At 41.2% G+C, this 9637-nt stretch overlaps 1 protein-coding gene across 1 annotated transcript; it reads right to left on the bottom strand.

Annotated features, from left to right (window-relative positions):
- Nucleotides 1-328: 328 nt before the first annotated feature.
- Nucleotides 329-9321, bottom strand: LOC307036389 (homeobox protein unc-4 homolog). Its single transcript, XM_079676651.1, has 3 exons — nucleotides 8792-9321; nucleotides 7496-7671; nucleotides 329-3572 (listed from the first exon to the last, which is right to left on the bottom strand). Exons 1-3 carry the CDS (start codon nucleotides 9045-9047, stop codon nucleotides 2337-2339), a joined length of 1668 nt encoding a protein of 555 aa, XP_079532777.1. The 5' UTR covers nucleotides 9048-9321; the 3' UTR covers nucleotides 329-2336.
- Between the last annotated feature and the right edge of the window lie 316 nt (nucleotides 9322-9637).

Here is a 9637-nt window from a genome sequence, read left to right as displayed (position 1 = left end):
TAACTGGCCATTATAAATGCCCTTAAGCTTTTAGTGTTTCTGATCTTTAAATAAATGGATTAAGGTCTAAGTGGCTTTAGAAATATTTAAGGCTTGAACACCTCTACAATCTAACGAAATCAAGTTGAATATCCACTCCATACTTCCTAAAGACACTTTAAATGTTCACTTAAAACAAATATTTGATTACATTCGGTGGTTATTTTTGAAGATGTGACCCAGAAGAAATGCATGATTTAACTTTGAAGGAAAACCCACTTCATTTTTTGTTAGATCTCTCACTTTTCATTACAAACCTTACATAAAAACACACATCGGCACATTTAGAAGTCTCTTTCTTGTGTCTTCAAACATATTTAATTCAGCCAATTTCCCTTTAAAGACAATCATTACACCTGTGAAGTTTGGCTGACTGGCCATTAATCAATTAACTTTGATATTGTTTTGAGAGAAAAATTACTACTTAGTATTTAGGAACACTGTTTGTGTACTGTATGCATGAATGATTTCACTTTGGAAGGAAATTCCCTTTACATGTATATTGACCTTAATCTCCCACTTTTCACTTTAAGCTTGAATACCAACACACTTGCCAAGTAAGGGAGTTTCCTCTCATGTCTCTAAACATCCTAAATTCAATCTCTTTCAACTCACATTTTGTTTTATTAATGCAATCCTGGCACGACCTCGCCTCTTCTCTCCCTCTCCAATCCGAAAATATTACTTAATGTTAAGGAACAGTGTTTAAGTGTGTTTATTTTAAGTGTTTATGATCTATAAATAGGATTAAGGTCAAAGTGGCTTAAAATAAATGCACTTTTTCATTTAGGGGGAAAACTCCCACTTTTCATTCTATACCTTGAATAAAAACACACATCTGCAAATAGTCTCTTCTAAACATCTTTAATTCAGCCACTTCCTCTTTCTTTTATTCAGCCAAAAAGTGGTTATAAAAATATTAATGCAAGCCACTCGCCTCCTCTCCCCCTCTCCCTCTCCTATATCTTTATCTGTCTCCCCCTCAGGGACTCACAGTCCTATTAGAACAAATGACGAGGGGCTCGGGCGCTTTTGTGGAAAAAGGCGCACGGCAGACGGGCGCGCGCCTGTCCTATTATGTGCGACACATGATCAATAGGGCGATAACGCAGCAACATCAATATAAGCGACAGAACAATGAGGGATATCATCGAACATCTATCTTAATATAGCCGACTACAAGGGCCGTCTGACAACCGAGGCAGCTCATGAAAATTCCGCCCCACGAATCTCCCCCATCTCCTCCCCCTCAATAGATATGCGCACACACACACACACACACACACACACACACACACACACACACACACACACACACACACACACACACACACACACACACACACACACACACACACACACACACACACACACACACACACACACACACACACACACACACACACACACACACACACACACACACACACACACACACACACACACACACACACACACACACACACACACACACACACACGATGCAGCTGGCGCGGCTATTATTTTCCCATTTCAATTTGACACCCTCTGCCTTTCATGCTAATTCTATTATTGTAGGAAGTTTATGTGATTCCGTATCACTAGAAATCGGTAATGTCTAATAACCCTTTGGGGCTGAAAGGAGGAGGAGGAGGAGGATGAAGAAAAAAAAAACTGCCTCCAGAGCCATGGCAGCCAGTGGGAAAATAATTACTTTCATATCAAAACTCAGCAGGAGGCGCAGGGTCCTTATAGCCCGCAGCCACTAACCTCATTCCAGCTCGGCCTTTCAAATGAATAAATTTGTTAAAGCAATAAATACAAACAGCCAGACGGACTTGAGCCTCCTATACAGAGAAAAAGGAGGATTTATCTGCTGTAACACGACAAAACTCCAAGGTTCTGCCACACAGCAACCCCCACCCCCTTTTCAATATGCTCCTAGAAAAACAGTGATTCAATTTAAACAATAACTTTATTTATCAAAAGTGTTTACATATAAATATCTCGTTTTTTTTACAATATCTGAGGATTTTCGTTGTGTGTGAGATGTTTATTGTCGCCTAGATTTTAATAGGTCACTAAAAAAAGAGAAAGAACCTGCTTCTAAAGGCCTACAAATATGAAGACAGCCACTAGCTTTTTAAAAGGGGCGCCATCTGGATTGATCACACGTGATGATTAAAAAATAGATGAGAATTAGGTCTCCTGATTCCTGATATGTTTTTCCAAGTGTCTCAGCAGAGCTTTGGGAATGTTTGAATAGTCTGAGCGGTTGTTCCTGGTCCTTTGTTTATGTTTGCGCTCCTTGCAAAGTGTTAGTCCATATCGACATCCTCTCCATCTGTTCCGGGTGTTTCTTGACAGTCTGTGTTTGCCTTGAGACGTTCGGAGAGGGCTGGAGACGCCTCGCTCGCACCCTTCTCTTCGGCACGCAGCTCGGCAGCTTGGCAGCCATTTGTCAAACTCCTCTCCTCGATACTGTCTCTGCACGGAGAGGAGCTGAGCCTGGCCTGAACCTCAATGTTAGGAGAAACAGGGAATCTCGCATTGTTGCTGAGAACTTTCAAACTCCTCTCCTCCTTAATGTCTCTGCCCTGAGCCTCAATGTTAGGAGAAACAGGGAATCTTGCATTGCTGCTGAGAACTTTCAAACTCCTCTCCTCCTTAATGTCTCTGCCCTGAGCCTCACTGTTAGCCGGAGGAGAAACAGGAAGTCTTGCATTGCTGCAGTCACCTCTGTCTCCAGCCGCTCTATTGCTAATGTGATTGTTGTGCTCCGTATGATCCGAGTGTAGAGGCTTAGAGACAAAGCTGGAGAGGTCAGGGATTCCTTCACTCGGCACAAACATCTGTCCCAGACACGGCGAGGCCTTCAGAGCTGCTTGGGGTACCAGAAAACCCAAGGGCTGATGGGTAATTGGGTAAAGCAAGAAGTGGCCTTTCCCTATGAGAGTCCTCTGGCTGGGCAGCGAGGGGAAGTCCAGCTGAGGTTTCCGTCGAGGCGTGACGTCGGAGAGGAGGCTCTCCACGCTGAAAGGGTTTCGTTTCTGCAGGGCGGAGGATCTGGGACCTCCGGGGCTGGAGCTGAGCGTGAAGCTGCCCGGAGAAACCTGCTCCGGTTCCCCTGCGGTTCTTTGGTTTTGGTGGTTCTGTAGTGGGCTGAAGTCGTGTCGTGTTTGGTCACAGATGGATTCAGTTGGGTGTCCTCGGTCTGCAGATTTGGAGGCAGGCAGGTCGAGGTGAATACTCCCACTGACGCTCGGACACTGTTGCTCGCTGTCGGTGAACTGGGAGACACCGCTGTCGCTCTCCGAGCCCCCCGGCGTGTGGAAGCTGTCCCCGGACAGGAGTTTGTTCTGCGACTTCAGCAGCTTCCTCTCCTGCTTCCTCTTCTTCTTCTCGGCTCGCTCTCGGTCCCGGCGCTGTATCTCCTCGGGGTCCATGGGCTCGCCGCTGCAGGTGGTGGGGTGGGAGTTGTGAGCAGGCCGCCCCGGACCCTTCTTTGTGTTCTCCTTCTTTCTCCATTTAGCTCGGCGGTTTTGGAACCAAACCTGTGCACACAAACACACACATATGAATAAACACAAAGGTGGAAGCTCGGCACATGAGAGGACTTTTGTTTGGAAGTAGTTCCTAAGGTCAATCAATATCTGTCAAACACTAAGGTTCGTAAATTGGTTCAGTTAGTTCTGAAATGAGTTGAAGGAGGGATTAGTCCTGGTTTAGACCTAAATGCTTGTTTTAGCTTCTCTGATTAGATTTCTTTCTACTTTTTTCTCAATTTAGCACGTTGGTTTTGGACCCAAACCCATGCACACAAACACACACACATGACATAAACATTGGTGGAAATGTGGCACATGGTATGATATTGGTTTGAAAGTAGTTCCTTATGTCATCATCTGACAAACACTACGGCCATTTTGTTCTATTTAGCACGTCGGTCACACACACACACACACACACACACACACACACACACACACACACACACACACACACACACACACACACACACACATACCATGTATACATCACTTCAGGGGACATTACATTGACTAACATGCATTTCCTAGAGACTTATCCTAACCTTAACCATAACCAACACATGCCTAATCCTAACCCTTAACCTTAACCTAACCCTAAACCTCAACCTAACCAAGTCTTCACCCTAAGATTATTGATTCCCCTCATGGGGACCTCCATTTTTCTCCCCATAGGGGAGGCGAGTCCCCACCTGTGACTGTGTAAACAAATGTAGGTCCCCACAAGTAAGAATGCTAGGCCACACACACACACACACACAGACATTAAACACACGAAAGGTGGATATTTCGCACACAAGAAAAACGTAAGCGTTGACTTCAATTAAATGTATTACACATAATTGTATAAGGTTAGTTGAAAGCAATAATATTAACTTGAACCTTATAGTTTGTATTCAAACGTAATAGTATTGCTTTCACCCAACCCAAAACAAGTATGTCATAAATTGGTTCAGAATATTCATATTTGTTTTAGTAGTTCTGTTGGAACAAGTTCTGAGATGAGTTGATTAATGGATCAATCCAGATAATTAAGTATCAAGAACTTCCGTAATCAATTAATTATTAAGTCACCTACTTAGGAAGATCCCTTTAGCTTTCCTGATTAGATTTATTTTCAGCTAATTTTCCAATGTTTATAAGTAAGTCAAATATATTTCTGCTTTGGAGAGTTGGTTAGAGAAGAAAAGGCTAATTGAAGACATTACCTTGATCTCTGGGGAATTTTACAGACTAAATAATCATAAAAGCAATGGTTGAGTTAATTGGCAATTAACATAATTGATTCATTGGGACAATGATTAAACATGTTATTAAGCAGCGCATTGATTTAGTTTAGGCTAGTTAACACCTCTACGATGAAATTAAGTCCAATATCCCTGCAATAAACACTTCCCATATAAATGCACTTTGATGTTCATTTTTGGAAATTATTTGATTAAAATTGGTGGTCATTTTTGAGGATCTTGAGTATTTGCGTTAATTTTCTTGGATAAAAGTGTTCCTTATATTTTATATCCTTCAAGAGAATACATCAGTGAAGTAGGCCTCACAGAAAATGTCCCTTCTGGTGTGACAACAACAGACCTCACACCTGCCATGCTGGAGTGATAAATCAGTGTCAGAGTGGTTATCAGATGCTAAGCACAAAAGCATATTGCCTCCAAATCCAAAACATATTCCACAAAGCCCTGAAACAAAGTGAAATCAGTGTCCATTCCGCATGTGTTTCTTGGTTTACTGCAGCTCTAAAGCGTAGGTTAATAGGTCACAGTGGAGGACCAGCAGATGCACAGATGTGCCGCCGTTAATTACCAGTGAGGCTGTAATGGGAAACCCTGCCAATTACATTTAATTGTACCGTAGCAATCAGCCGTCTCTGTATGTTCGCCAATGCGGGCAAGTAACTAAGTACATTTACTCAAACACTGCACTTAAGTACACATTTGAGGTGCACTGAAAAAACTGAAACGCTGACTTTAATTAAATGTGTAATTTCAACAGATTTCACATTAAAAGCAATAATATGAAGTTGAACATTTTTGTATTGCTTTCAACTAACCTTATACAGTTATGTGTAATTTGTTGACATAATATATACACTTATTTAAAAGTCAACGTTTCGGTTTTTTAAGTGTACTTGTACTTTACAAGTACTTTCATTTTATACTACTACATTTGGATGCCAATGTTGTACTTTTTTCTCCACCATATTTATTTTTAAAATGTATTCAGATTTTGACACACAATAGGAAAAGCTTTTCTAATTATGATTATTTGGTTAGATTAAACCATCCACCATTATATCCAAGTAACTAAAACCATGAGTTGGTTAATTAATTGGAAGCAAAATATTTCTTATTTTCTGAAAGGTCAAGATGTGGTGCTCTAGCTTTAAAAAAAAAAAATATATATGTTAAGCAATGAGTACTTTTACTCCGAATACTTTGAGTACAATTTCCTATTCAAACTTAAATACTTTTACTTGATTACCATTCTCGATGCAGTATGGGTTGTACTTGACATTTAGGTTTTTTTTTTTTTTGGTATTAGTAGGCTACTTTTACTCAAGAATCTGAATGCTTTTTCCACCACTGATGTTCCAGCACCTCCGCTCATTGGGCTTTACAACCCACGGCTCTCCTCCCTCCGCAGCGGGCCAACAGAGGCAGCTTCCCCCGCCTCAGAGGCTCCCTGCCCGGCCTCTGGGTGCGCTCAGGGCCGCGTGTTCGGAGCTGATAACGCCGGGAGTTTAGCATGCAGAATCCGCGATCATTGCATAATAAGGACAGGGACACACCAACATCATGTGTGACAATGGCGCTTCTTATGAATTGTTAATGTTGGTTATATCTTTCCCCCGCAAACCTGGTGATAAAGGAGCGCTAAGCAGCTTGAGGGAACAATAATCTGAGGTTTAGGAGCGAAATCCCCAAACAACACGCACACTGCAACCGAGAGCTGCCCTGTACCGCTTTCACAAGAGACAGGCGTGCAGGCGAATATATGTGGATCATTTAGAAATACATGAGAATATGTTAAATTAAGTAGCCTATATCTACATATATTCTATATGCTTAGCAAATAATAGGCCTACTTGAAAAACCTATATTTCTTTCTGGTATAATAATATTTTTATTTTATTACAATATTATTATTATTAAACTAAATAAATGGACATCTAATTCTGAAATGTGAAAGATGGGTATAACTTTTTATTAAAATATCTGTATTTTCTTGCCTCTAAAATAATTGATTCAAGACATATTCAACTAATATATATATTGTTAATGGTAATTATCATTATCATGCTTTTTTGTAATTCATTATTGGTATTGCTAATTATTATCATGAGTTATTATGATTATCACCAGCTGTTAACATTTTTTAAATATTGTTAATATTTCTATACAGCTCAATCGTGCTTTTATACTTTCACTGTATTTTGCATTTATTGATAATGAAAATAAATCAAAATGATAATAATGATACAAATAAAATAATAAATTAGCCTAATCTGTTCAATTGAAATACCTAAATGTGCAAAAATAGATTAAAAACAAGGGTAACATTGTAAATAAACTGTTAAATGAATAAATATGATATATAAGGTAAAAGAACAATACCATGTTCACCCCTTGGGTTGCTCAGTAAATAGCCTTGTTTTTATTAACCCATAAATCAATAGGTTGCCTCCATGCATAATTCAAAAGTGACCCTGTATTGATGCCTTCGTAATTGACAAATAGCTATCTCGGTATGGGGTAGGCCTTCATTAAACAAACGTCCCTCTGACATTTGACATGTTATGCATATTTTAACACCCGTAGTTATACTGCAATTTTAACAATAACTCAAACTATTTTTCCTCCATCTTTCAAAAAATAATAATAACTCTCTTCAACATATTTGATTAATTTATTATTTACCTGAACCCTAGACTCCACGAGGTCCAGCCTGAGCGCGAGCGCCTCCCGCATGAACACATCCGGGTAATGACTCTCGTTGAAAGCCTTCTCGAGCTCCTCCAGCTGCCACCCCGTGAAATTTGTCCTCGTTCGTCTCCGTTTACAACCTGGACTGTCCTTATCCGGGTCCCCAGAATCTGCAGGGGTCGAGGTGAGTGTGTGTTTGTACAAGTGTGTGTTTATTTGTGTGTGTGTGTGTGTGTGTGTGTGTGTGTGTGTGTGTGTGTGTGTGTGTGTGTGTGTGTGTGTGTGTGTGTGTGTGTGTGTGTGTGTGTGTGGGGGGGGGGGGGGGAGAGAGAGAGAGAGAGAGAGAGAGAGAGAGAGAGAGAGAGAGAGTAGAGAGAGAGAGAGAGAGAGAGAGTAGAGTGAGGGGACTGTCATGGCTTGGCTTCTAAAGCATCATTTTGTTGTAAGGCTTTAATTATCTTTTAAACATGTTATCTTTTGACTCTAATAAATCATTGCCACAAATGCAAGGCCCGAAGCTAACACACTTTCATTTGTTATATTTAAACACATTTCACATAATTGCTAAATTAAGTTTTACGTATTAAAGAATCTGCAGCCAATTTGAATTTTACGAGTTGAATTATAAATCGTTGCCTTTATTTTAACCCCCAGTGCAGTCAAGTTATTGAACAACTACATTGAGCTTGCACATCAACTTTTTAATTATTATTTATTAAATCACCAAGCTTCAAAACTTTGAAACAACCTGATTGTCTATTGACTGACTTTGTAGTTCTTGTTTAATGTTTAATTTCGCATCTAAATTCAACAAAAAACGGACTTATTTCGCCTTAAAAGAGGCCAGTTTCATTGTATATTACATTGCATTGTTTCCACATCTATTACACATGAGATAAAAAGAGCCAGGCATAGAGCTTAATGAGCTTGGACATAAACTTAAAAAAATATATATTTTCTAAATCACCAAGCTCTAAAACTTTGAAACAACATAATTGTCTACAGACTGACTCCATTTCAAACAGCTTTGCTCAAAGCCTAACACATTATGGTCTGCACAAATCTGACTTATTTCGCCTTTATTTAAAATATCATGCCTTTTATCTAATAGCGTTTTATTTTTCTATCTTTACTTTTGCTTTACAATGTAAATTCCCCCTCTGTGGGAAATATAAAGGAATTCGGATTCTTAAAACAGACCTTTTACATTCACCCACTTGCCTTGCTTTGTTTCCACATGGGTCTACTTATACTAATAATGCGAGACGGGACAAAAAGAGCCAGGCCTACCTGAGAGTTTGAACTGCCCTCCGTCGGGCGACAGCAGCGGGTTGTTGACAACCGAGGCAGAGCAGGATCCGTTCAGTAATCCGTCTATAGAGAAGGGGTTGGCGGCCGCGGACTGCAGCTGGTGTCCCCCCGCGAGCTCGTACAGGGAGTGGTGGTGGTGGTGGTGATGGGCACCGAGCGAGTACGGGAAGCCCACCAATCCACCCAAGGAGCCTCCGAACTGGGCGTGAGGATGCTCGAGTACCCGGCTGTCCATGCCGAAGTGAAGACGCGGAGAGGAGGGGAGGCAGTGTGGCTGAACATGCAGTCAGAAGAAAGTGAGGAAGAGGAGGAAGAGGAGGGAAAGAAGGACCGTTTTCCTGCAGCCACGGCACGGTGTGTTCAGGGACCGGGATGTAAAGTGTGTGTGCAGAGACCGGGATGTTAGTGTGTGTGCAGACACCGGGATGTTAGTGTGTGTGAGACCGGGATTTTAGTGTGTGTGAGCAGGAGCTGTTTCACGTTTACGGTCCAGCCGAGAGATGTCAACCCTGCTCCTTTCTCTCCAATAAGAAACGCTAATCGCCCCGTGACGTCAGAGGCGCGGTTAATGGAGAGAAGGCAGAGCACGAGGAATGAATAGGAAAAGAGAGAGAGGTTTTTTTTTTTCTTATTCCCGGATCGATGGCTAATTACACCTGGCGTAGTCCTTTAATTCAGCCCTGTCAAAACAATGAGGCGCGTGGACATTGTCGCGTGATTGATAAGCCCACTCCATTATTTCTCAGGGATATCACCTTTATTTAAAGCCTGTTTATTGTAACCCTCCTGTCGTGTTAGTTTCTCCCTCCTCACTTTGGTGTTCCC

This window comes from Notothenia rossii (genome assembly GCF_949606895.1).
Source record: "Notothenia rossii genome assembly, chromosome: 1".
NCBI lineage: Eukaryota > Metazoa > Chordata > Actinopteri > Perciformes > Nototheniidae > Notothenia > Notothenia rossii.
This window is presented reverse-complemented; position numbering and strand designations above follow the sequence as displayed.